This window comes from Numida meleagris, chromosome 4 (genome assembly GCF_002078875.1).
Source record: "Numida meleagris isolate 19003 breed g44 Domestic line chromosome 4, NumMel1.0, whole genome shotgun sequence".
Lineage (NCBI taxonomy): Eukaryota > Metazoa > Chordata > Aves > Galliformes > Numididae > Numida > Numida meleagris.
Window position 1 is genome coordinate 15,476,701 of NC_034412.1, and position 27,761 is coordinate 15,504,461.

A 27,761-nucleotide genomic window follows, 5' to 3' on the forward strand; every position below is an offset into this window, starting at 1 on the left:
GATTCTACAAGTACTTGCTAACCTAGATACTTCCACATGGGCAAATGAACTAATAATACATTGCCTTAAGTAACAAATCTCCTTGTTTATGTTGGATAATTTTATTAATAAAAATACTTTATATTTTAAAGCTAAATTTCTCCAAGACAAATAGAAAACTGAAAAGTTACCGTACCAGTGCTTTGGTGTGACCTGAGTCAGACTTATGACTTCATCAAGAATCTCATTCTTTGCTTTTTCAAATAGTTCATTCTGTGCAAAAGGAAAAATATGAAATAATATGGTTTTAATTTATTTTATTTTTATTTTTACAGTTTGATCCCATTTTCATTCAAAGAGTAACATAAACATTTTCTTTGGGCATTTGAGCCTAAAATGGTACCTTCTGGTCATGTTCTGGACAATGTACGTGCTTGTCATAAGCTACCCTGGTTTACCATGCATCTTCCCACCCATCTCTTGCATGCCTCTGGCCAGGCATGGCATTTGAATATTCAGTCTCTACAAAAGAATTAGAGAATGGGATCATAACTGTTGCATTACTCTGTCTGAAAGAACAGGGAATGTAAATCTGTGCCATTTCTATTTGTCATGATCACAAAGAAACCCAGATATATCCCTGTGGGCAAGTTAGGTCAATTAACTATAAGTTAGAAGAGTGAAGGACTTGTTAAGCATTAAATTACCACAATTTTGAGGCACATTACTTCATACAATGTGAGAACTCTGTATTCCCTTCCCCTAGGATAATTTATACTGTCCTCGCATTTTGAAGTGTTGGTAATTTATGCTAACTTTAAGAAACCTTTACAAACAAGATTAAATTGAACGAATTTTAATTCACAGTCTTTGCAGCACATTGTAGCATACAAATTAAAGCAGCAATGTAATTTACCCTGTCAAGCTCTCGCAACCGGGGGTAATTGTTCTTCCATTCTGTCTCAAGATTGAAACGTGTGGCTGCAAAGAGAAAAATCAGAAAACAGGACTTAATTGTTATTTAAATAGTCTGTATGCACTGCATGACTATTTTAAAAGTTTAGGAGTTACTACAATTGCCACCAGTCTTGCTTATGACAAACCCTTCAAAAACTTTAAATGGAGGAAAGTTTTTGCTGACTGTCCTACCTACTGACTCCTCTGGCATTTATAACGAGCGAGTTCTTTATGTTGTGAATTATTTTGGTATGCTTTTGGAAAGATTAACTGGGGCAATTACCCACTTCACGAGAAGCAGTCATTTAAAATATGAAACAACTGTCCAAGCATGCTAGCAAAGCATAATTGTGGAAGAACTTTGCAACAGCAAATTGCTATTTCACTTTTTATTTTGAAGACATTTACCTTTAAAAGCATCTGCTTGCTGCTCCACAGACTCTCTCACCATTTTCCAAAAGCAATCTGACACAGCAAGACTTAAGTTCTTTGTTGTTACTTGGTGTGCCTTCAGCATACATGTCCTGTGAAGAAAGACAGCAATAGGAAATTTCTTCCATGCATATATTTGTTTCCTGGATTTCATTTTCTCTTCACTAGGGAAAAGCTTTGTTTTTTTCTAGCAGAGAATAACATGTCAATGCGCACCTAAATTCTACTCTCCTCCTCCAAAACATACCTAAAACACAATCATCAATTCAAGGCGAAAAAGACGTAGCAAACCTTTTATTCTAGAGGATGCAGTGTAAGGTACTGCAGTCCCACTGACCACGAACCTCCCTTTCATGAGAGGAAGTCCAAGCACATCAAATCAAAACTCCTCTTGCTCAGTGAACTTCCAGCAAACCATGCACACTAGTGCTTTGAATACAACACTGTTTTCACACCAAGAGGACTGCTATTTAGAGGCACTCACATCTGGGCTGAATTCATTCCTCCCAGCTGTATCAAATATCCAGGCATAGGCTGGGAACCAGCTCTTCTAGAGCCTCTGAGGAGAGGCTCAGAACTACAGGAGAATCAATTGCTGCCTGAAGATGCCTCTCTTTGTCTCTGTGAGTGTTAATTAACCAGTCTAGAGTGGTCATCTCAGCAGGTTACTTAATTTTAGCAGAGTACATCTCAAATAGCATTTCTGCACTGAAATGCCTAATAATAAGTTCAACGAGAAAATCTAACTCAAGCATTTACCAACACGGGCCCAGTTTCGTAAAACGAATAAAATCCCAACATACTTCAACAGCTTGGAATTTTGAAAAAATTCCTCTTCATACTCTTTAATAGATTCAATGCTTTCACTGCTGTTTCCTGGAGAAAGAAAAGAGTGCTGCAACAGTTCTATTTAGACAGTTTTCTTTGCTAATAAATAATAATAAAAAAATGCAGAGCCAGAGCTCTCTTTACCTTTTCCAGTAACAACTGCAAAATAACCCAAAGCTTTCATTGGGAAGAGTTTGCCTTCAATTATTTGCTGGATCTATGAAGATAAAGGTTAAAAATGTGGTGAATTTTGCACAGGCATTCTTTCTTTCAGTGCACTTTTACAGTCAGCTTTATTTGTATGTATACACAGATTACAAAGGATTTCATCGGGGACTTTAAGTTCTATTGATATTCAAAGAAATAAAAGAAATGTAATATAAAAAGGCCATCCATAAAACAAATAAAGCATAATGTCACAAAACACAAAATAAAGTTAAAAAAGCCTATTCCAGAATACCCTAGAGCCTTTTGAGCAGGTTCCATTTCCCAGAGATAACCTGTGAGAAAGCATGCTATAGCCAAGCTGTGACTTGACTTCAAGTCATGTCACTAACATGACTACGCCTAAGAGATATTAAAACAACAACCATAAAAAAAAAAATAATCACACTGAATACAGAAATAAGCACTCAAAAATATTCAGGACAGCTAGGCAAGGTCCAGCATTTTGACAGAGCCACAACTATATGGTGTGTGACTTCAGCCATCACAATATGAAAAAAATAGTTTCAACTCACCCTGCTTGGGCTAGCCACATTTTTCTCAGCAAGATCAACTTTAGTCAGCACAAAAATTGTCCTTTTTCCCTGGGGATCCATTTGGCTGACTAGGTCTGTGACAATACTGCGTTCTGCATCCACTGATCCATCTAAAATAAAGAACGTTATATTTTAGGGTCCATATAATCTAACTCACTTTACCAAAGGTACAGAAAGCATTGAATACGTTTCACATTGCAACTTAAAAAACATTAAAAATTACATCCACGCTTCACTTTTGGGTACGTACAGTGAAAGCTTGCTAGGTTCCTAGCATCATTAAGATTTCCGTTCACTGTGTAAGTTATATCCAAAATCACTTTTGTAGCAATCTTGAATTTGATTACTACCATCATTTTCTATTTAATGATAAAAATCTTATCAAAGTTCCTTTTTGTCACTGACACCAAAGATGCCTCAACTTATAAACAGACATTTCATAGCATGCTTTTTTGTACGCTATATGAATTCCCACCAATGGAGAAAAAAATATTTAATCAGGAGTGTTCCAAAAGGAACAGAGGCATTAGAATTAAGAAAAATCCTGCCACACTGATATTCATTTATACTGTTATTACCTTGAATGCAAAGGATGATAGCATTTGGATTCTGCATGTAGGCCTTGCTGATGCTAAAGATAGTTTCCTTTGTATCTGGAGCCATACCTGATGTCACAGTCTTTAATGCGTATGCAAAGATATACATTAAAAGAAGACAGAAAGATGTAAAAAAGAAAAAAAAGAACAGTTAATCAGAAAAAAACATTACTTAATTTACAGAACTTAAGGTTTTATTATTATCTTTTTTTAACTGCATACTTACACTAATGACTCCAGGTAAATCAACCAATACCATTCTCTGTAAACCAGGACCTTTCACACTTAAGGAGATGGTCTGTGAAATAAAATTGAAATGACATGTTTATACAAATGCATACCTACTTTGTCAGTACCTAACATACATGCATATATAGAAATTATACATATTTACGCACACACAGCAACAGTCTGCAATTTTAAATAGGAAGTCCAATTTTATATGCACACATTCATGATATAAAACTGATTTTAACAATTCAAATACAGTCTGCATAGAACAAAATATAAAGTAGAGACAAACTGGATTCGCCACAGTATCTTAATTGAAGAATACTTATAAAAGACATATGCATACAGATATTTGCCACTAAATATTGGACAAGCCTTACCTCAGTGCTAACAGTGCACCCCTCCTTCACACTATTTCTCATTCTAATTTCTATCTCGTTCCTCAAAGCAGCAAGCTGTTTCAAGAAAAATTAAAATATCAAATGTATTTCAATATCAATATCAAATTTCCCCAATCATAACAGAAGAAAAGTCACAGATATTAGTAAAAAAGTTTGGTAAACGTGGAACTAAACAGCAGATTACCTGCAGACTCTTGCACACTCCCTCTTCCCACTCCCAAGTCTCCCCAACAACATCCTTCCCATCTAAGTGGTAGTAAAAAGTCATATTAAGAGCTACTTTAATATCTAATATAATGCTTTGCTCCACTCAACATATTTTATTCTAATTAAACAGGAGCAAACAGCCCATAAAGTTACAATTTTTTTCTGAAAATTAATCAAAATCCCATTAAATTCCAGCCACCTCTTCATACTTACATCCTCTTCTTTGGTCAGATCAAACTCCCGAGAGCTGTCTTTGAATAAAGCCACGTGGTGGGGACCCTCGCTAAGGGTTACCTAAATGGCAAAAGCCTTACTTGAGAAAGAATGTTAAATCCAACACAGAGGAACATTAGAAGTACATATGTATACTTCTGACTGCAGGCATACAACTTTTGAAAGCTTGTTTAGCAGAGAATTATTGGGGGGGGTTGTAAACACAGGAGCACTTATAGAGGAAGTACAATATGGTACGTGCTGATTCAGAGACTATTAAGCTTCTTACCTTGACAGGAGAACGTGTCATCATCTCCCCAGACCCTCTAGGGAATATTCGGGCTTGAGCGATCATCTCTAATACACTGGTTTTTCCTGCACTCTGATCTCCAACGACTACCACCTAAGTGAAAATTTAAACAGCAGAATGTTTTGGAAGCTTAGACAACAGAGGACTAAAAGTATGTTAATTCATACCAATACTAGCTGTATTATGTTTGATGATAAATGCATTCATCTAAATATGGAACCCTTGGAGAAATGCTAATGTTTATTCATGTAAAAACTTTGAATTTTGCTTCGAATAGCCCAGTCCACAAACAGCTTAATCTGCCAGGCTACCAAATGACAGGTAGAAGGGCTTGCTATTGTCATGACAGCCAGTGCTTCACAGCTTGTGCATAATCATTTCAGCTAGGTAAAAGGTTGAAAATTACTCATCTGGTAAGATGCTGCTTCAGCCCAGAGAAGTTGTAGTGAGCTGCCATTTTACCAGCTCATTATAGAAGCTGCCAATGGCAAGGAGGCTGTGCAAGACAGCAGCAGCAGCACTACAGCAGGAAATGAGCTAGGTTACCTTTACCTCCTCAGCTCTGCTGGGAACTCTGAAAACAACACGTGTTTTACAACACTGAAAAGGGTGGAGACCACCACCTAAGACCATTTAAAATAAAAAGTTGAGCACAGCAGCAATATCCACATCTAGGTAGGGCTTTCCATATAAGTCAAAGCAGACTTGACATATCTGTATTGGTTACTCTCAAAATTCAGCATTTAAAATGGAGAATACACTTTCATGCAAAAACTCTGGCCTAACTACCTCTGGATTATACTTACATGTTCTATGCAATTATAAGATAGGACTTTTAGTAAAAAAAACAAAACAAAACACAATCAACCAAAAAAAACCCACAACAAACAAAGCAACTCCTAATTCTTAATTGACTTACTCGAGGTAGGTGATCTTGAGTGTTATAGCTGGCATCATAATCAGACAGGATATCAAGTACTTCAGAATACATATCAATCAAAGATTTCTACAAAAGTAAAATAAAAGAGAACACTCAGCATATTAACAGAACAACAATTGGGTTTCAGGCAACTTCAGCTGTATATACTATAAATTCATCTGTAAAAGCATGTTTACCCTATCCTCACTATTTGATTCATAAACTGTCTATACTGCAGCACAGTATCAAGTAGTCACCCTTTGCCATCTGTGGATGAATACACTATAGCCGCTGGTGCATCTTGCTGAAAGAGTAAAATAAGGGCTCCTGAGTACAGCATGAGAGCAATAGCATTCAGGCTTCACAGCTTCCAAGTTACAAAGCTGAACTGAATTTCTTCCAGTAAAAATCAAGACACTGTTCAACAGGCTGAAAACTTACAAGTATTAAGAAAGGTTTTGAACTATCAACTTCATTCTATAAAAATAGGAACTCTGTGCCTTGCGGCTTCCAGGGAAAGAAGATCCACAAGGACCAGCAAGTGACACAAGGAGAGGCAGAAAAATGGGCAGAAGGAGGAGTTGGAAGCATACTTGTTAGCAAATATAGTGAAACTATATTTAAAAAAAACAACTAATCAAACCACAATCCTTATTTCCCACTTAGATAAGTTACTTAGTTAGAACTGATAATCTCCGTATGCTCTTAAACTGAATTTCTAAAAGTAATACTCTTTAAAGATGTTGACATATAAAAATCTTAACACGTAAAAAAATTACCACGGAAACGTTATAACAAATGCTGATATATGTGTTAACAAACAAAACTGAGTGTAACTGTATTTCTAAACTGATGGGTAACACATAAGTACCTTTAATTTCCTCTGATGAATTCCTTTGTCATCTTTTTGCAGTACCAGTTTTCTTAATTCTTTGTTCTCCTTCTCCAATCGCTCAAGCATCCGTTGGTATTTTAGCTACAAAACAGTGTTACAAATGTTAAACTGTACTATTTCCATAATTACAGCAGTACAAAATTTTACCTATGAAAAATATATAAAATATATAAAATATATAAAAATATATATTCCCTCAAACAAGTATTTACAAGAATAGAAACCTTTGTAATCGCTAGGTCTTATTAAAATAGAAAGCCAGCAAGAGAAAACTTTTAGAATTTTTTTTTTCAGCAAGATGACACCTTTTCTTCAAAGGTTTTTGCAAGAACGCAATATCAAACCAGGGGACAAAAGTCAGTATTTATCACCTTGAACATCAGTATCAAAGGAACTACAGATATGCAGTTAGAGATAAATTAGTGCCAGTGGGAACTCTGGCTGTTCAAAGCGATCACACAGGGCCTAAATATCAATTTGCAAGTTCAGTCTCTACGCTTCCTTAAAAATACAGCCCTGATGCAGGAAAAAATTCTACCAGCTCAAACCTGTTGATATCTACTCTGAAAACTTGTTTATGAAATGCAAATGCATTTGAATTGTTTAATTTTAAGAAAAAAATTCAAGCTGTTGTATACATATATATGCATAATTATTTATATATATATTCATCCTTTCAAAATTTCCCATGAGTAACAGCAAATACATTAAGAGGCTATAAAATACTCTAACAAAACAATTTGTCTATGCCAAAGATTGAATCAATTTAGGAACTAACAAATACAACAGAAGATTACAATAACCTGAGAAAAGTAAGAAAGCAGAGCAAAGCAACAACTTCGTACTTAAATAAAAATAAAGTAACATTAGTAATATGCATGAACCAGGAAAAAGTCACATAGTTCTGACTTGCTAACTACAGAGATTACTGCTTTATTGCACTGAGATTTGGTGAGGCCTGTACAAGCCTACTGCAAGGCAGCACACCTAGGAGGACAACGTGGAGCTTTCTAGACCAGAACTATAAGTCCTAAACACAGTGAATTATGATTCTTGTCCTGTAAAGAGAGGTTTAGATGAACACCACCTGGCTTATATACATCTCTAGGAACATAATGACAATTATTTTTCTTGATTGAGGACAAGAAGATCCTTTGGTTCTCCTGAATGGCATTTTATCATAAATTAATAAGTAAAAAATCATATTGGATATGTGGAATGATTTTCCACTTGAATCTCTGGTATTCAGTCAACAAATGCACTTAAAAGCGATATCTAGTAAAGAAAGGATATTTCCTAACTTAGTGGATTAAAATGCAGCAAGTAAACATACTTCCTTTATTCAGTTAAGGGTACAAGATCACTGAAATGATAAAAGAAATGTAAAAAGTTAAAAGCAACTTTAGCATGCCTAGCAAGTTAAAAATTGAAATATCACTGCTGTATTGAGACAGCACTTCTGGCAAACTTTCATTTTCAAAAATATATAGCGTTGAAGGCGAGGAAGGTATTTTGGGAAATTATGGTTACACATTTTCCCTGTTCTTACACTGCCCTCTTTCGTTGTCAGCCACTGTCAGAGGAAGAACAACAGATTACATTGACCTGAGCCAACATGGTCAACCCTTTGTGCTGAAGAACTCCAAGATTAAAAACCACACGTGATATTTTGCACAAGTATCTTATATTTCATGTGTATTTTTTCCCCAGTAAATCTGGAACTGTGGTATAGTAATGTCTACCTAAGACATCAGTAAGTCAGAAAAGTTACCTGTGTGCGTAGGAGTTCTTCCTGAAGTTGATCTATCTTCTCTTTGTCAGAAACCTATGAAGAGAAATAATAACGGCTACTAACATGCTGTTTAGTTAACAGAACCACAAACTAAAAGCTTCATTCCACGTAAGAAAATTGACGTTATATACATTTTAAAGCAACTAAGATTCAGTTTGCACTTGAAATTTAATGTTGATGGAAAGTTCCATCTGCAACAGGAGGATCACAGGGAAAGGTCTAAACTCCAGTGCAGGCAAATGCAAAATTAACCTTTCAAAACTTAATACTAAGTAAATGGGCTTTGGGAAAAGAAAAACTTAGCACGGTGCTTAGAGTTCTCTAGCCATTGGCCTCAATATAATTTTGTAGTTGAATTCTCATTATCTTCTATGTTCATGTCCTGAATTAGCAGGAACTTGATAATGTACAATTACCAAAACATCTGCTTGCCACACAAATGACCGCCGTGTATTTACTATTTCTGAAACTTGAAGAGATTTTTATCTCATATTTGTTTTTCAGAATTGTAATCTTAAACCATCATGCTCAACTTCATAAAACGTAGTTAGTCAGGACAGTTTTGAAAGGTTATTTTAGAATTAAATTACAGTGTAATAGAAAAATTAGAACATTATAACACAAAACATTTTGTAGTTCAAGTCATAAATGCATCAGAGACATTCTTAATCAAATACTTTTCAAACAGATTCATCAAGAAGATGTCATAAACAGTTGTTCAAAAGAATCCATTTTTAATAACACAAACACAAATCTATGAATAATACGAATTCATAGGATGTAAATCGTTACAAGAAACATGAAACCTAATGGTTGACAGATGAAATATTAAATTTAGGAAGAAAAGATCATCAATACAGTTATTTAAAGAATGATATAGGCAAAAGCTTAAGATTTAAAGCTTGTAACATTTACAACTCAAGTTAGCTTCACATCAGAAAGAGCAATTATCTAACAGGCAGAGGACATCTGTCATTTTAGCGGACAAATCAATTTAGTTACTATAATTTCACTCTAGTTGTTACAGATTAAACAACAAATCACAGTTATCCATAGAGATTGATATAATTAGAGCACTAAGCCTATAATATACAGGATCATGTATGCACTTTATAGGAAGCAATTCATGCTGACATTTCCATCTACATCCAATTTTTTTTTTTTATTCATAAGCAGCAAGGGGAAGTACTGCAAATTAACCTTTCTTCTTCTCTGCTAATTAGTCAAATGATAGCAAGTGCATCAGAAAGAGAACTTTAGCACACAGAGAAATTGATGCCTGCACCAACAGCACAGTATGTGTAAATGCTCATTTACATATACCTGCACTACAAACACCTCAGAGACATAAGGGGAAATTAAAATAGAAGGACAAAGAATGGTGAGGGGAGTCAGGAGAAGCAAGAAAATAAAGCAAAGAGAAGGTAAACAAAGTAGTTTCGCGTAGTGTAGATTTTCAAAGCAGCTAACATCTTCCCACTCTTAAGCAAGATCTTTCTGCAAGTGCTTCTGGAGCCTTACTGCAACTTTGATGTGCACACCTACAGATCAGATCTACTCACACAAGCATTGTCTTTTACGTACAGTACACTTATGTTACATGCAGCAAATAAAAATATTGCACTCGGCTACATGTTGCAAGATCTGAAGCAAAGAGTTACCTAGCACTAGATGATAATTCTCTCAAGGACAGTTAGGTGAGTTATGTGAAAAATAATGAACAGTTCTGTAATATGTACATGCTTCTGCATTTGGTTCAGGTGTGCTTTGAATGTTTGGCTGCAATAAATACAAACAGTATTTTCGACATACAGTTCTATAAATTCCTAATTGCTTTATAATTTGCAAAAACTACCACAGCATTCTTAATTACTAACAGTAACACATGATTAATCTAGGATTTCTATTCATTTTCAGAAGAAAAAATAACTGTTAAAGTAACTGTTAACCTCTCTCTCTAAACACACGCACCAATATTTGTCTAACCCAGCTCAGTAAGGTCTGGACATTGAGATGCTTCCTTTTTTCCACAATGCTACCATAAATGTTTATAGTGAAATAAAAAACTGTACGATCATTTTACTCTTGGATTCTTGCATGCAAGGTGCAGATACCTATTTACTAAGATTAGCAGAAGCTCCCATCTCATTCTTTTAAAGAGCCACTTGTTTTGCACAGTAGTTGCTTTCCAGCAACCTTCATCCCATATTGTATAAAACAAATATGTGCCTCTGGCACAAATCCAACACATCTAAAACTACAGTTAATTGGTTTTGTGTATTCTCTAATCAGACTATAAATAATTCTAAAATGATCGTCTACAGAAGAACCACAATGATTTCCAGTAATAGAAATGAAAACATCAAGACTTTGACATAATACACATACAAAACAGCCATGCACATTGCAGCAATAGAAATCAATTACACTGCTACGTATTTTTTTAAGAAGATCGACAGAAAAAACAACAGGAATCAATTACACTTTTGCTTTTATTCCCTACCAGAATTGTAAGTTGAATAATAGTACTAATTATCTCACAGCTGAAGAAGATTTAGCATTGAATAATTAAATCAAAATGGAAAACATGCAAGTAAATCAAGTGACAGAACTTCAAAGAATAGAAACAATGATTTTGTCCAGTAGGCAGGCAAGCAAAGCCAATTAAGTTAAAAAAAATAAAAGTGTTCATGTCCTGCAAAAATGCACTCATTGACTTATTTCAATGACAATAACGATTTCTTCTTCCAAAGGAGAATTTGGATCAATGATTGGAATCACTGGAAGTTACATCTTCATGTCAAGATGTGAAGAAAAATGGTTTATCACATTTTTCAATTTGCTTCAAGCAAATTTTTGTGACAAAAAAAAAAAAGAGACATTCGCTGTCAGTAGGTGTGTATGCCAAGCAACATGCTTGAATGCTAAATTAAGACTTCTAATATGTAAGGACAGTTTAACATTCAGAAAATACAAAGAAGTACCTGCCTTGAAGGACAAGGTAACACAGGGACAGCCCTTACTGTCATTTCACAGCTTGGGAATTGCAGAATTACTCACAACAAAGTGCTAACAAGGTACAACGTCCATCAGAAACAAGCATACTATTAAACTTATTTTTCCCCAATTCCCTTTGTATGCCAATACATTTTTGTATATCAAATACTGTATTGCTTCTTTTCCAGGAATCACTATTACTAAAAAAAGAAGTGAGCAATCACAGAATATTTAGACCCCTGAAGACATCTCTCCTCCCTTACTAAATGTGCATCTAGAAGGAAATCAATGCAAAGATAAAAAAATCTGTTATTTTAAATCCAGATTTAGTTAAATAAATTTGTAAAAGGAAATGTACGAAAAATTTTGTATTACCATCTTTTTCTTGAATTATTAAAGGAAATGGACAGTTTATAGTGATCAGGGGTTCCAAATCTAAATTACAAAAATACATATTTGCAAGAAAATATAATACTTAAATTTAAAATGCTACTATAGTTTCAGAGAACAAAGCAATTAAGGTAATTTCCTCCATTAAAGGACTGAAAATCATGACGATTGAAGCTATGGAACTATGTCTAAAAGCTTTGATTCATGTCCACATGTACTGCGTTCCTCTTTCTGTGGGAAATATCTTGAAATCCAATTCACTTCAGCTGTACAACAGTGAATAAGCTGATTAGATCATAAATGAAGTAAGTAAAGCTACGTGGAGGTGTTCAACAACCACAGCGTATCAGTACAAACTGTGCTTTAAGAGGGTCAACAGACAAAGGAATAGCTTTGATGAATATACAGTTTTTAACAGGAGTACTGACTGCCTGTGCAAAATCATTCCTAAAGAACTGCTGCTACTTCCAAATTAGTAACACTGTGAATGGGAAATACAGTGTTCCCAGAGAGTGCCTGCACATAGCTGCACTCCTATAAGATAAAGCCATAGTAAGCAAGCAGCAGCGAAGCAAGCACTGACATTTATTCATATTCCTTCCTTATATACAGTTCTTAGTATATGAACCATAAGTAACAGGTTTTATAGAGGCAAAGAACATCAGAACTTCAAAGTGACACAAACTATTCGCTCTGCTTTTAATACCACACTTAAAAGCAACTTGGTTAAACTGAAACAGGACTACATACTCGTACTGAAGTCGGCTGTAATAATTATTTCAGCCCATGATTTAAATGTTAGATTTTTAAGCTCAAATACAGGCAGCTGAAGTATTCGATTAGTGAGAGTACAGAACATATCATCCCTTAAGCCATCACCTTTCGCTTCTGCTGGTACGAGCCCGTGTTATATTGGCCAGCGGCTCTGCGCGCCTCCTCTTCGTGCTGCTGGATTTGTTGTTGTAATAGAATGAGTTCACCAAGCAGGCCCTGCCATGAGTTCATAATAAAAAGGAAAGGAAAAATTGGGGGTGTAAGGAGAATGAAGTTAAACCAACGGGCATGACAAAGACAGATGAAAAACAGGCATGAGAATGGGTCAGTTCAAACAAAAGTGACATTTCATTAGCAAGATCTCTTGCTAGCTAGCTGGGACTGGATACAGCCAGCAAAACCAGGCATTTTGCAATTCCTGGTAGAACAACATAAGAAACATTTAGCTAGATTTTATAATCTACATGATTTTACATTTTAGATTTTACAATCAACATGATTTATAAAATTTAGGTGCTTCTTTAAGATAAGATTCAACCAAAATCACCTTAGAATATTGTCAAATGGCTCAGGATTTCATTTCAGTTATTTATACCAAATAAGTACCAGCAATTTTTCACAACTTCACTTACATATGCAAGTAGTTAAACAGTTGTTTTGGTAATCCTACATAAAGTGGTGCACAGAAGTTAAACTGGCTCAACTCTTGCCAGAAATTCAAGAGCTCTCGTTTCAATCTTGCTTCTCTCAGAAATGCAGAGACTGTACAGAAACACAACTTTCCTGCTACTTAGCCTTCAAGAGAAGCAAAATAATTTCTAAAGCATAAAGAAAAAGCCCTCACTTATGTAACCCTGCAGTTTATAATGTTACTGTAATCATCCCTGATCACTTCAAAACCCTTGCAATCTAATGTTCTCTACTTTACTTGTTCAGCATTTCCATAAAGCTTAGATTTCTCTTCTTCTCTCTCCACGCCAAATATTCTTTTAAGTTGTCTTTCAAAAAGTCCACACTGGTTCCAAGATGCTACATGATCTTCTAGTGGGACAAATTATTTCAGAGAATGCAGATACAAATACTAATAAAATATTCAAAAATCTTTAAAAATAGTTAGAACAGATCTTGGAATAAAACTTTGGTGGTCGACGTCTTGATTTCTTTACACCAATTTATACATTAGGTGCACAGGACACACACAGGCATGTACACATAGGGATAAACAGCACAGGAGAAAATGGATAAAAGAAGAGACGCAATCAAATGACCAAATGTAAACATTTGTTAAATAGTGATTTGTATAACATTTCAATAATAGAAAGATCCTCACATATTTAATTGAACTACTTTGAGATTCAATAAATCTCTCCATGGTCAGACTGGCAAACATGTCAGAACAGCGCCAGGAAATTGGTTCCAACAAAAGCAAACCATTCTATTTCACTGTCACTAAGTATCAAAGGAGGGATATCCACGTGGCTACACAGTAATATTTTACTATTACACAAACAAGGAAATTCTCAATACAATCTGACACAGTTCCTCTACAAATTATACTGTAGATCAAGAAAATACAAGAAAAACACTGCACAAAACCTGCCATGAAGGCCTTTTAGCATTTAAACAAGCACAGTAACAATGTTTGAAGTCACCACCGGACATGAAATTACTTTCTAGGACATCTGATCCAGGTTACTGGAGAAAAATATTAAAAACCTTTCTCAACTTTTTCAATTAACGGGATTTAAATTTGCAAATAGTTTACAATCGCTATCAATTATGAAAGAAACAACTGAAAGGAGAATAACACTAAATTCACCAACTTGGTGGCACTAACAACGTGCAGTCATCGTGTGAACCTGGGCACACAATAAAACAGATGTTGATAGTATCACTGCACATACTTGAAGAAAACCAAAGCACATTATTTTGCGTTAAGAGTTAATATGCAGTTGTTCAGTTGAGCACGACTATCTTAATTTAAAAGTAACTCATGAGTAAAGTAATGCATGTCCTGTTTTCAGAAGCAACCAAAGCCCGGTTACTTGGCATGTCTTGGCTCCTTCTGCTATCTCCTGTCAATTTCAGTGAAACCACTCATGAGAAAAACTGACAATAAATCTCCCGCAGTAAAATTAATTAAATGCTGAGGCAGGTAAAGGAGTGAAAATGATGAGGAATGTAAAGAGATCCATTTCAAGAATTTAAATGAGCGTCGCAATTTTACCCCGCATATCTATAGTGTGAAACTCCTTTACATTACATTGAGAACACAACTGTGCAATGAATATAGAAGGGAAAACTATGCAGGCTTTGTTGCATAATTTACAAGGCAAAAAAACCAAATACAAATAAAAAAGTTGAGAAAAGATTTTAAGTCCTACTGCAAGAGACAACCTGTCAGCAACAGAGATTACCTGAAAACAACCTCGGAAATACGTAAAAAGAATTTACAAACACACGGGCACCAGTTTTCCTACACGAAGTATATGTTTTAGAAAGGTACTTACACAAGGGAAACAAAGTACTGCCTGATGTCTGCAAATTTCTCTGCAGTAATATTACTGTCAGCACATGACCTGTAGACAGCTATTTCTTATTAATTTTCAAGAGCTATTGATTCAACTTAATGAGCTTTTTTTTTTTTTTTGGCCTATCTGCACGTAGGTTTGATTTCTCCCAATGCATGGAGCTTCTGAACTATTTCAGACTATTCAACCACCATTCACCAAATGCCTTTTCTTTCCTAGATGCTGACTACTAACATAGGATGGAAGCTAATACGAATGACAAAGATTATGAAATTTCCTTTATTTTTATGCACAGTCAGACTCCGGCCAGACAAATTCCAGAGAAATCATCAGTGGAGAGTTTATCCTTAAGGATGTATTAAGTTGTTGATGATTCATACAAAATGAAAACGTACAGAAGCAGCGTTTGAGAAGTTAGGTTACAATTTTTCTGAAAAATACAAGTGAAACTAAACCAATTATATCATAGGACTGGAACAAATAGGCAGTACAGCATTATTTTGAAAGAATTGCCACATGAAGGGTGGAACTGATATCCAAGTCAAGTGGTATTCCTACTCCAAAGTCACTTTTTCATGCAGAATTGTTGTGTTGCTGCTTGCACTTATTAAGGGCTGACCACAGCAGTCTGCTCACTGCCAAATCCTTCACAGTGAATCAGGTTCTTAAGGCATGAGATTTCACCAAAGCACCAAAGGCAGAGAAAGGACTGGGTGGCTACTTTGGATTAATACACACTGAATTATTTATTTATCTAGCTTTTAGGCCCCAAACTAATACTTGAGTCAAATCTTACACGCTCAATTCATCACAGCTACAAGCAACTACAAATTTTCCTTATAAGCTTGGGTAAGCTTTGGAGTTTGCTTGCCTTCATAGGAAGCAGAAACTCTCTAAGAAGGTGATGGTGGGTTCCTTTTTCTTTTATTTTTGAAGATAAAACATATGTTGCAGTGTTTGTCTAGGAAAGCAATGTTACCACTTCAGAGCAAGAGCTTGAAGCATTCCCACAACACAAAACGCACAATACATTTCACTACACTAGAGTTTTTATAAGTATCTCCTTCCTCTGAAAGCAACATTTCTTATGTAATCATTGTAGAAGCAGCTTTAGATTCCATTTATTTAGATTACGTATCTGAACACTTCAATAATTTTAATTTTGATTCCTTTTCAAAGAGCTGTACCTTTTGTATCACATTAAAGGTTACAAAATAATCCTCATTCCTTGGAAGAAATAATACAGCCTGATTCCCTGTTCTGGACTATTTTCCCAGCCCGTCTTCTCACAGAATCATCTTGTAAACTAGTTTGTTTCTCAGTCATTCTACAGTTAATTTTTATAGCCCTGAGGACAACACCCAGTAACAATTCTAGAGAACATTCTTCACATGAGAATTTCCAGTTGCTGAATGAAACAATCAGATACAGCTCACCTGCCCACACATAATACCATGCCATAGCATTTTGGACATCAGCACAATCACAGTTCTTAGACTAGGATTGATTGGCAGCAGAAAGCACTGTATGAAAAAATGGCCATCTTACCTATTGTCTAGAAAATAATTTTACTTGCCAATAAACTGAGTGACTATGCTATGTTAGCTGTTTATACATGCCTTATTTGAAATATTATGACCAAAAATTATCATACTAATTAGCAAAGCAACAGCTTTTAAGAGTAACTTGTTAGATATAATTGAAATAATGAGAATTATTACCCCACACTAAATTGTATAAATCATAGCTGGCTTACTATGATCTGATATTTTCTGCACTGCAGCCAAAGTTTTGTTGTTAACATTAAAATGCAGTGGCCTTCACATGTGAAAAAATGGAATAGTAAGTATTACTGATAGTACTAACACTCAATAAAAAAAACTTAGTTAATTTACTTACAAAAGACGATAAATTAAGATGACCATTTTTTCACAAATCAATTGTAAAGAAGTGGTGCTTGGTTTTGTTCTTTAATGTTTTAAACAGTGAAACCTGTGCTAAGCAATCACTCCAGAGAAAATGATATATAGGGACAGTTTACGGACAGGGTGGAAACAAAGATCTAAACTTATTTCTTATGTATAATTCTGTCACCATTCCAAAGGTGAAAAGAAATATAACAAGTGATCTTTGTACAGGTTTCACTCTATATTGCCATGCAGAATTAATGTAGAATGTATACATGCCTGCATATACAGAAATGCCTTTTACACAGAGCCACATTTAAAGTTCAGCAAACGCCAAATATTCAGTTGGAAAAAATAATTTACAAACTCCCCCAAATTTGTTTTCATTCTTTTTTTTTTTCCCTCACAAATACAGCATACACAGGAAAAATGAAAAGCCTTTAAAAGAACGAACAACATTACCATTGAAAGATAACATCTACTGTTCTTTAAAGCAAAAGAATAAATTTCACCTTTATGACTTCAAGGAAAAATACTAAAACTTTAATTTATTGAAATACATTAATTTTTTTAAAGGAAATCTTAACAAAAATGTGACTAAGTAAACTAAAAAAGACATTATTTAAAGCAGTTCCTTACTAAGGCAGAGATCCTGAAATAAGAATCACAACTGTGAACAGGTCAACAGAAATGAGGCTGCGAGCAGAAAAGCTTGAAAATAACAAGAGAAGCCTAAACAAACCTCACCAGTAAGAGACGAGCTCAAATGCTACTGAGAATCCATTCAGAAAACATCCAGGTGCACACAAAAATATCTAAGTGACCTTCTAACAAACCAAGTTTCTGAAGAATGTCATTCCTAAACATTTTTATGGCTGCCTTAGATTTTCCTTACACTAAGATGTGTTTAGCACTGTATTGTTTATATATTAAAGTCAAGAACGCATACTTGTCCTTTATCAGGCCGCCTCAAATAAATATCTACACAAGCTATTGAAGTACATTTGAAAATTGCTTGTTGTCAAGATTTTTTTGGGGGGGGGCTAAAGAGTAATTACCTTTTTGTACTGTTTGTCACTGTCATAACCCTGGTCTGTAGCTCTGAATGCTGTTTCTCCTGGAGTACCTAGAACACAGTTAGAGAAACTCATTACAATGTGCAAAACACACCGAAATGTACTCAAACTACACCTATCCAATGTAAAAATTAAAGTCTTAACCCCTACATATTATTAAATCAGTAAATCTTCTTGGGTTGATAGCAAGATTACTATAAACTGAAAGAGAAACTCAGTTTAGAATTCATCTGCAAAATTTGTATCAATTACAGTTTGTGAGTGAAATCAGTTATTATCAAAAGGGAATAGGCAGCTCCAGCTAGACAAATGTTCTAAAATCTTTTTTTTTTTTTTAATTACATATTTCTGAGGATAATTCAAATTTTATTGGGGTTACCATAGTAGAAAAAAAAACAAAAAAAAAACATGTATTCTTTCCTACTGTAATGACACAGGTTTGCAAAGCAAGCTTCTTGGGAAATGCCTGAAATAAAAAGCATCAGCTAAGAACTATGCCAGAGAAACACCAACAACTAATTCTCTCAAGGGTGGATCTAAGGATTTTTTAATATTTGGTAGATATTTGCAATGCAAAACTAAACGCCGTGAATAGCTGTGTTTACATCGATATTCACTCCTCTTGGTACAGCAGTGTTGTAAGAGTTGGCTTTAAAGAGGCAGGTTAAGGGCAGTAAAAAGGGCTTTTACACACCTAACAACAGAAGTAGATCAGAAGCTCCTATGACTTCACTAACCAATTTGTAACCTGTGAAAAATCAGCAGAAGAGGGGAAATAAAAATTATATAGACAAAGCAAAATGCAAACCAAAGATGAGGGATCTTTGTCTCATTTGGAGGACGACAAAACCATAAATGGTTACTATGCCCATGTGAGTATGCAAGCAAATTCCATTATAATAGGCAATATCTCACAGTACCTGTCAGTAAAACACGGCAATTTTAAACAGCCAAAACACATAGGAGGTTGTAATCTACTTGTCAGCCTGTTGATCTTGATCCTGCTGAGCTTGTAATGAGATGAATCAACTACTTCTACCATTAACAGTATTTTAAGGAAATGAAAACACACTTCTGAGGTAGACTGATGGGCAAATATTTTCAAACACAAAGCAGTGACTGTAACACCTCCAAGATATAATCTTTCATAAATATGAATTTATCTGGTTTGGTGATTATTAAGGTAAACATCAGAAAGAATCTTTTCTTCTGTTGCAAGAATCACTGGATTGAGGTCTCAGCTGTGCTAAACAGCAAATCAGATAATGATGGACCATTTTTTTTATTTTGAAAAGAAGTTCATTATTCAGAAATGACCTACTTACACCTTCTAAAACTCGAAAAACTTTTGGCCTAGAAGCATCTGAACATGATGAATCGACAAACCATCCCCTTATATTTTGTGAAGGATTTAGAACTCCTACTTATTCAATTGAAACACAACCTCTACCTAAACTGAATCTCCCAACAAGCCCCTCCGGAGCCGTGCCCAGACAGAAAGTATTCCTCAACCAAAAGGCCTCCGTTACAAATCTCTTATTTCACAGCCTTGCAACAGTAAGCACCATCAAACTTTCAATGTTCAACTCCATCTTCCTGCAACAGCTATAATACTGTTACCATCCAGGCCCATTCACAGCTTCCGCAAATTCCAGCCAGACACATCCAGCTTCCACAACTTACTGAACATATTAGGTTTCAATCTGTTTGCTTAGAGGTGTGCAATAATTCTACTTTTCTTTTCAGTTTCACAATTTGTTTCTCAGCATTTGCTACTACAATTTGTGCCTTTAAAAATACATTGCACTTACCTGTATCCATAACACTTCCAGATGAGATAGTCAAAAATAAGTATGCATTTTGAGGATCCGCTTTCTTTTAGCATCAAAGGATGAGACCTCATCTTGGAATACCTTATGTTTTCAAAATTAAAACTAAGCTGAAAAATTATTCTCACCAGGAGAAAAAAATCCTTTCAGTGAGGTGAAGCTCTCTCCAATCTTGTCAAAGTCAGGCAGAAGTTTGGCAAGGTCATCGGCATCAGGAAGGGCTTTGATAAGTTTTTCTAGGAAAACAGTACAAGAACTAGTAAGCAGTTTTTCTTTTATATTATTTTTGTGAATGAGAACAGCTTAGGCTGTAAACCTAATAACTTTCCCAATAACTTAAAAAAAAAAAAAGCTTATTTCCACGTGCACCTCCCCCCATTAGTATTGAGAAAGTTTATCAGAGCTGCAAAAACACCTGCTTCTTTAGACTTTGAACTTTCTGATAACTTGGTTGCCTAAAGTCCTTAAAAATTGTGTAAAACTTATTGATGCCTTTCACTATGTTTCACACATTATCTCACATACTTTGGAGATAATGTTTTTAAATTTGGAATCTGAGCAAGAAAACATTAGTCTCCCTTACTCAATCCCAACATTTAACATTATCTACACAATGTCTGTACACGTAGTGGAAATCCTCCTTAACTTTTTTTTTTAAAAACAAAGAACTACTAAACTACTCTACATACATAAGAAGTAACTCAGTGTGCATTTTTAGATATCTAAGAACATGCAAGGTAACTACTGTAACCACAAGGTTCAGGAAAATAAAATCTGCATTTTTCATTTTCTTTATTCTGCATCTTCAAAATACTTTTGCAGGTATGTTTATAAACTTCAGCATGTTCAATTTGGCATTTAACTTTTAACTACATACCTTTTAACTATTTATATTTTTGTTTTTATTTGTTAACCATTCATATGTATTAGAAAGAACCTTGTGCGTAACACAGCCAAAACCTGTTGAAGTTCTCTTAGTCTGAAAGCTTAATTTGAATAATGTGAGTATATGGCCATATTAAAGGACCAAGAACATTCTCAAATGAAAGGATGAATTACAGAATATCAATGCTAAATAATGTTTAACTTCTTCCAAAAAACCACACTGATGCAAGTAACTTGGTAAGACATACCTAAAACTCTGAAACAATATAAATACACCCAAATTACTGCTATAAAGCTACCACTGCATTAGAGACAGGCACTGTGAGCCATGCCCTTCAGTTTAAGTTGTATTCAGATACAGAGAGATATTTCCGCCTTTGTGATACCGAGATCAATATGTTCATCAAGCTCCCAGATGAAGTCAGGAATAATCCACTTATATTCATCGAGATCAGGCATCATGTCCTTCCACTGATCATATGTCTAATACATAAAGGAAAAAAAAACAGTAGAAATAGAAGAACAAATGCATGTAGAGAAGCACAAGAGTAACCAATTGAAAAGTAGCACCTACACAGCAAACATACTAACCCACCATCTTTTAGATATATATAATGCTGTTTAGGTCATTGAAAATCTATTCTAATCCTCTTAACAATTTGTTTTCCACTTTGACCCATTGTAATACGATGGGAAGTGCAGTAATGACAGCAGAGTAGCAAGGTCCTAGGCTGCAGCAAATGAAGATTTGCTCAAATGCAACAGCTGTGGGCACAGAAATAAAGGAAAGAAACTGCTTAATTTCAGAAGGCCTCCAGTATGCAGGGATCTCCAGTAAGATGCCCTCGCTTCCACTGCCAACCCTTAAATGAGGTCTGTGAAGTAGTGGATCCCAGCTCCACCCCTTCTGGTCACTGCATGTCATGCACCTGAGCTCCCCTGGGTTGGCCCTGCCTTCCCACCAGGCGCTCAATCACTGGTTCAAGCCATGACTTAGCATTTCTGCTACACTCAACTTTACTTTCATTAGTTAACTGAACAATGATATGCTGTATTTTTGTAGATATACCAAGAACTATTGTTATGAAACATAATAACGAAAAATAAATATGTATAAAATATTCTCCACATAAGATAAATACCTTCTTAGCTGTGTAACCACCACCTACAGCAGACCCCAATATAAGATAGCGAATTTTGAGAAGCCTTGATGCTAGTCTGGCTAGCCAAAAGTTCCTGTAGGACTGGTATCCGTATTTTACATTTAAAAGTTTTGTTTTGCGTAGGGGAAGACGATTAAGAGAAGAAAACTGTTGAATGGATATCCTTAATGGACGTCTTTGAAATTTCAAACTTGGATGGTAGGGATGATGTATGCTTCGGGAAACTAGGTGCAAGTTTTGAAGTGGTGATTTTCTTTTTATTCCATAGTTGCTATTTGCTAAACTCCGGCAGATGACACTAAAAGAAAGAAAGAAAGGAAGACTTTAAGTAATAGAAATCTTCGACACATCATTAACTTGATAACCTCTTTAGAAGCTATTCACATTACATTTTAGCTGGTTACAGATAAATTAGATAATTGTTTTGAATGTCCACCTATCATTGCTGTGCTACCAGGAAAACAAAAACTATAACCAGCATTCATTGATACAGCATTTCCAGTGATTACTGGAAAAAAAAAAACAACCAACAAAGACTTAAATACCATTTATAAGCTCTGTTGTTAAGTGGATTTAAATTCCACATAAGATTAAGAAAATAACATCTTAGTGGTAAAGCATAGTTTGGGCAGCAAGTATCTAGGAGTCCACAGAAAACCACCATCAACTCGCTACATAAATGAAAGCTTTGTAGTTTGGCCTACCTTGTAATGTTCTCTAAAAGTTAGATTGGAGTAACATTTCAAGAGGGTTTTCAAACTTCAAAAACCAACACGCAAACAAAAAATCCCCTACAAAATGCATTTTCCTTTTTTTGGCAAAGCTGATCCTCCTGTGGAGCTGAAGGATTTATCTGATGAAATCTTTCAGTTTCCTTACCTCTAATTCTCTATGGTTCTAGGATTGTGGAATTACTGTTTTCTCTTGTGTCATGCATAGACAAGATTACTTCTTGGCATGCCTGCACCATGCTTATTGAAGACTTCAGTAAAGTAATGCAGATTTATTTACAATGAAGACCTTCAGCATGAATGAAAAGCAAAGTTCAAACACAGAAACTTGTCAATCTTGCCTGTATTAAAATACACACGTAAGTTGGAATAAAACTTCTTGCATACCTTCACTTACACTGTCTGCATGCTTCAACATTTTGAGGTAGCTTTCCTCGTTTAGGGAAATGATAACAGCTCTGGAAAAAGTACTTTCTTTTATATATTTTTAATTTCACCATCCTAACAGAACAGTTAATATCAAATCACTAGCTGGATGCCAAATTTCAGTGAAGTTACAGTTCTTGAAAGTAATGCTTGTTCCTTGATGCTCTTTTCATGGTTTTCAGTATTCTCCAATGCATTTACTTATGAAGGGGACAAATTAAAAAGAAGAAAGTGTTTCACACCATTGAGAAGAGAAATTATTTATCCTGCAATCCTTAACCATTTCATATTCAGGGATCTTAGACAGAGTATGTAAGCATGAAAGAGTATGTAAGAATCACTAAAATTGAAAATAAACTCTATAGTAAATATAATCCTTCCTCTGAGATTTGCTGTGTACTGGAGATGGTGCTGTCACTCACAGGCACACTGAACCTCCAAACAAGTGGAAGACTTGGTTATAAAAACACTTTTAACACAGAAATTGAGGCTTTGGAAGGAAAGACAGAAGTCAGTGACATTTCTGTCTCTTAAAAAAACAGCTTTGCTGATAGTGACTGCTTTTGAAGACAGATTTTAATCAGGGTGTGGTAAGCCAGGATGAAGCAAGCCAACAACGGTGTCTTTATTTCCTTCCTTGTGCTGTCACTGCTATTAAACAGCTATTTGAATTTTTCAGCAGAGACCAAGTGATAGTACACACTACAGCAACTACTCCCATCAACAGCCTTTAGCAGGTTAAAAATGTTTGTAATGGTAAAGAACTTCCCTCTCTGTGACTGTATCCCTTTAAATCACACTGTATTTTCTAGCGCTCATTCTGCATTGACCGAACCAGTTCTATCACAAACCGTAAGACAACAGCTTGAACAAGTGCCCTCTGAGGGCTGTCTCACAGCTTAAGATCCACTGCTTTCAGTGTGTATATACAAAAGCTTACATTGAAAACAACAGCTCAACCATTATAGTAGAGGTTCCATTTACTGCTTTGCTTTCTCTTCCTGCTGTTGAAAGCTAATGATGACAACTAACCCTCAAAACAGCACAAGATCTTCCCTGAGAAGCGCAGTTATGTTGATATGGTACCAAAACACCACTACTAAACAAGGTGCTCCGTGACCTCTGGAAAGCTGCATTTAAGAACAGCAAACTAAACACCAACCTTACAGACCACATAGCTGTGCCACAGAACCTGCCTGACTACAGGCCTGCAACTGGACCATCGCACAACTCACACATATTTTGGAAAGCAAAAGGCCTGCTGCTACCATACGCAAGCACAGGGCCTGGAAGTCAGAACCCCGCCGCCTGGGGCCCGCCCCGCCCTCAGCTGCGGCCCTCTCGCCGGCCCGGGGCTTGCTGTGGTCCCGTGCTGCGGCCCTGCAGCGCCCGCGCTGCCCGCTGCCCCCTGCCCGGCCCGGCCCGGTCCAGCCCGCTCACCAAGCCGCCGCCGCCCTCGTCCGCCACATCCTAAGGGCCGGGAGGCGCCGAGGAAAAGGAGGAGAAAGAGGAAGGGCCGCACGAAGCTCCTCCACCGCGCCTGGCGCCCCGGAGCCGCGGCCAAGGGCAGGGGGAGCCGCCGTCGCCGCCGGACTGCCGGGCCGCGCCGCTTCCGGGCCTCCGGGCCGCACCGCGAGGTCCGGCTGGAAACTCCGCCCCTCCCAAAGGTTCCGGGCGCGGCGGAGCCGTGCTGACGACTGCCCCAGCTGCGGAGCGGTCGTGGGCGCCCCAGACCCCGCTCCCAGCCCGGGCGTGCTCAGCGGGACCCGAGCGTGCAGCCCCAGGGGCTGTGCCTGTGACAGGGTGGGGCCTCCTAGCCGCTTAAACAGGACGCGTGGAAGTGGAACCAAGAGGGATCCGCAGGGCTGTCCCACTGCCACAGACGGGGCCAGCTGCAGTTATGTCACCTCACACAATTCTTGGCATGTGCCGAGCTGCTTCATACAGACCTCAGGCGCTGGAGTCTGGCAGTGCCAGTGCTTGTCTTGACTTCTCAGAGTCTCCCTCAGGTTGCACAACACTAAGTCCATCTTCCCTGCAGACCATGTTTCCCAGCTCCTTTCACTTTCTTCTCTGTGCTCTCCCTGGGCATCGTGCTGCACCCTGACCACGGTGGGACATAAACAGAAGTTTGGGGTGTGTTTGGGGTCAGGCTGCTGTTAATTGCAGGAGGGGCTGCACTAGACGACCTTTAAAGGACGCTTTCAGATTGGATATTAGGAAAAACCTTTTTCTCAGAAAGAGTGGTAATGCACTGGCACAGGCTGCCCAGGGAGGTGGTGGAGTTACTGTCCCTGGAGGTGTTCAAGAAAAGGGTTGCATGTCGCACTGGGTGACATGGTCTAGAGCAACACATACATGGGTTGATGGTTGTACTAGATGACCTTAGTGGTCTTTCCAACCTCTATGATTCTATAATATAGTGAGATTTTTCAAATCAAAATAAATCGCATAGGACCCTTGACCAAGGAACGATCATACATATATGTATTTTCAGGACTGAGATAAAAATTGTAAGGCTGAGGTGAGGCTCGTGTTATTATCGTGTTTGCTCACTTTTAGATTTATTGTTTATTTTTTAACTCTTAAGGGGTTATCTTACTTTTAAATCTTTGATTTTTTTTTTTTTTTAACTTGGCTACACGACGAGCAGTTGGTATGCATAAACAAATCTGTAATGTTTAGTTTGAACAGTAGAGGGCATCATTTAACTGAAGGTTCTGCTTCAGAGTGTTTAAGCCACATTTTCTCCAGATAAAAATCCTCCTTAAGGTAATGGACAAATTTCACCATCTTCATTAGTTCTGGATTAAAAGATTTTTATGAAATGCTACAACATGTTGCCAACCTATGGAAATTATGAAAGTTTTAAAGCTTTTATCTATGCCTCCTTTGTTTTCAGATATAAGATGCAAGTCCCCCAAATAAGGGTGTTATTTTAGGAGTAGAAAATGTCAACAGGATCTGCACTCAGTCTATAAGCAGTGAATAGATTGGATGAGTCTTGATTCTTCCCTGGAGTTCAAGATTTGGTGTCATGTTCTGCATGACACTCTCTTCTCCATGGAAGGGCTGTCCAATGATGCATGCTACATCCTACTCTTCTTCACACACCATAAGGACCAAAGCTGACATTTGATGAAGCAGCAAAAGCTGACCAGGCAGAAAAATTGTTTGTGGCACTCCTGTTTTCCACTGCTGTCACCTCCCAAAATAATGAGTCATTTCCCAAAACCATCAGCCTGCTTTGGAAAAGATACCTTAGCGGCTGTTTCCTGTCTTTTATAGCTTTTAGATAGTGCTGAACCTTACAAATAGGATTATCATAAATGGAATGTCTTGCATTCTTTCTAAATTTTAATGGAAAATTTTGATTCTTATGTAATAACTGGAGTTTTTGTTGCCGAGTCTCAGAAGAACAAGCTGAAATGAGCAACTTTTCTTGCGTTGATTGGCCTACCTCCTGCATTTTCTCTTCTCTCTTCCATCCATTTCTGACATTTCAGTTTTTGAGTCTTCCAGTCCTGCCCACTGCATGAAACAGCAATGGTCATTCGTGGTGCTTGAGATGTTTGTGGCTTATACAAGTGCATACCACATGGAATCGAAGCGCAGATGAGTAGGAACTAACTTGGCATGTCCTGGTCTGTTTCAGCCACTCTAGAAATAATAATTTAGTTTCCTTAACGTATTTTCTGGAAGAACAGGTTTGCCTCTCCTGACCTCATTCCTACAGTGTTTGACATGTAACTTCTTAAAAAACAGCAAAGGACAAGGAAACAGTAATGAGAATGAATCACAAGAATAATAAACAATTCAGCCCACAGAAGTGAAAAAAAGGAAGTGATAAAACCCTGATTGCTGTTTTTTTTTTTTTTGGTTGGTTGTTGGCTTGTTTTTTTTTTGTTTGTTTGTTTTTTGTTTTTTTTTTAATTATTTTTTATTATTATTTTCCAGTTTCATTTTGACCCTGTATTAGAGGTCAGAGATGTTTGCACCCAGCTCTCTGACATCAGTGAGGAGCTCTAGTTTTGCTGAAGAGTAAGTAAATAACTATAATTACTTTCCCCAAAGTTATATAGTGAGGTCAGAAGATGTTCTATGGCAATATTTTTAATTATTAACAAAAATATTGATCACAGATTCTACATGGCTGGATCCTTACACATAGTCAGTACATAAATCCACCTGCACAAACTAGAGCCAGAGCTTGAATTTTCTCCAAGGAGTATGAGGGAATCACAGCTGGACACCTAGTGCAGGCTGGTTGCTAAGAGTATAACAGCAAGGCCTGTTCTCCTTCTCATTTGGACACACTCCCTAGTCCCCAGTAATTCTATAAGCTCTTGAGGAGACATATTCACCTCTCGCCCACCCCTGAAATACGCATGCCAGCAGCACTTGCTGCACTATCAGAGTTATGACTAGGATTCCTGCTGTGACAAATGCTTATCAGATCTACTTTTTTCTTTCTCCCAGTGTCTTTGAGTGAGTTTTGTTTCAAGGTATCCCCTCAGTCTCAAACTCCAAC

The 27,761-nt window shown here is 36.7% G+C and overlaps 1 protein-coding gene across 7 annotated transcripts in view; it reads right to left on the reverse strand.

Moving 5' to 3' along the window:
• OPA1 (OPA1, mitochondrial dynamin like GTPase) overlaps positions 1-24,851 on the reverse strand; it is a 52,692-nt gene extending 27,841 nt beyond the window's left edge. For 2 of the 7 annotated variants that reach the window (XM_021395192.1, XM_021395191.1), the window contains exons 1-21: positions 24,671-24,851; positions 22,053-22,371; positions 21,297-21,393; positions 20,154-20,261; positions 18,891-18,944; positions 18,179-18,246; positions 12,788-12,898; positions 8,501-8,554; positions 6,706-6,810; positions 5,835-5,921; positions 4,895-5,008; positions 4,606-4,686; positions 4,165-4,239; positions 3,780-3,851; positions 3,536-3,635; positions 2,937-3,067; positions 2,341-2,413; positions 2,172-2,244; positions 1,345-1,460; positions 896-960; positions 176-252 (exon numbers count right to left, since the gene is read on the reverse strand). In XM_021395192.1, the coding sequence (XP_021250867.1) occupies positions 176-252; positions 896-960; positions 1,345-1,460; positions 2,172-2,244; positions 2,341-2,413; positions 2,937-3,067; positions 3,536-3,635; positions 3,780-3,851; positions 4,165-4,239; positions 4,606-4,686; positions 4,895-5,008; positions 5,835-5,921; positions 6,706-6,810; positions 8,501-8,554; positions 12,788-12,898; positions 18,179-18,246; positions 18,891-18,944; positions 20,154-20,261; positions 21,297-21,393; positions 22,053-22,371; positions 24,671-24,699 (2,009 nt within the window). In that variant the 5' untranslated portion in view covers positions 24,700-24,851. Of the gene's footprint in view, positions 1-175; positions 253-895; positions 961-1,344; positions 1,461-2,171; positions 2,245-2,340; positions 2,414-2,936; positions 3,068-3,535; positions 3,636-3,779; positions 3,852-4,164; positions 4,240-4,605; positions 4,687-4,894; positions 5,009-5,834; positions 5,922-6,705; positions 6,811-8,500; positions 8,555-12,787; positions 12,899-18,178; positions 18,247-18,890; positions 18,945-20,007; positions 20,033-20,153; positions 20,262-21,296; positions 21,394-22,052; positions 22,372-24,670 lie in introns of those variants that run through there. The other 5 variants (XM_021395193.1, XM_021395194.1, XM_021395195.1 and 2 more) reach the window with 5 other exon arrangements.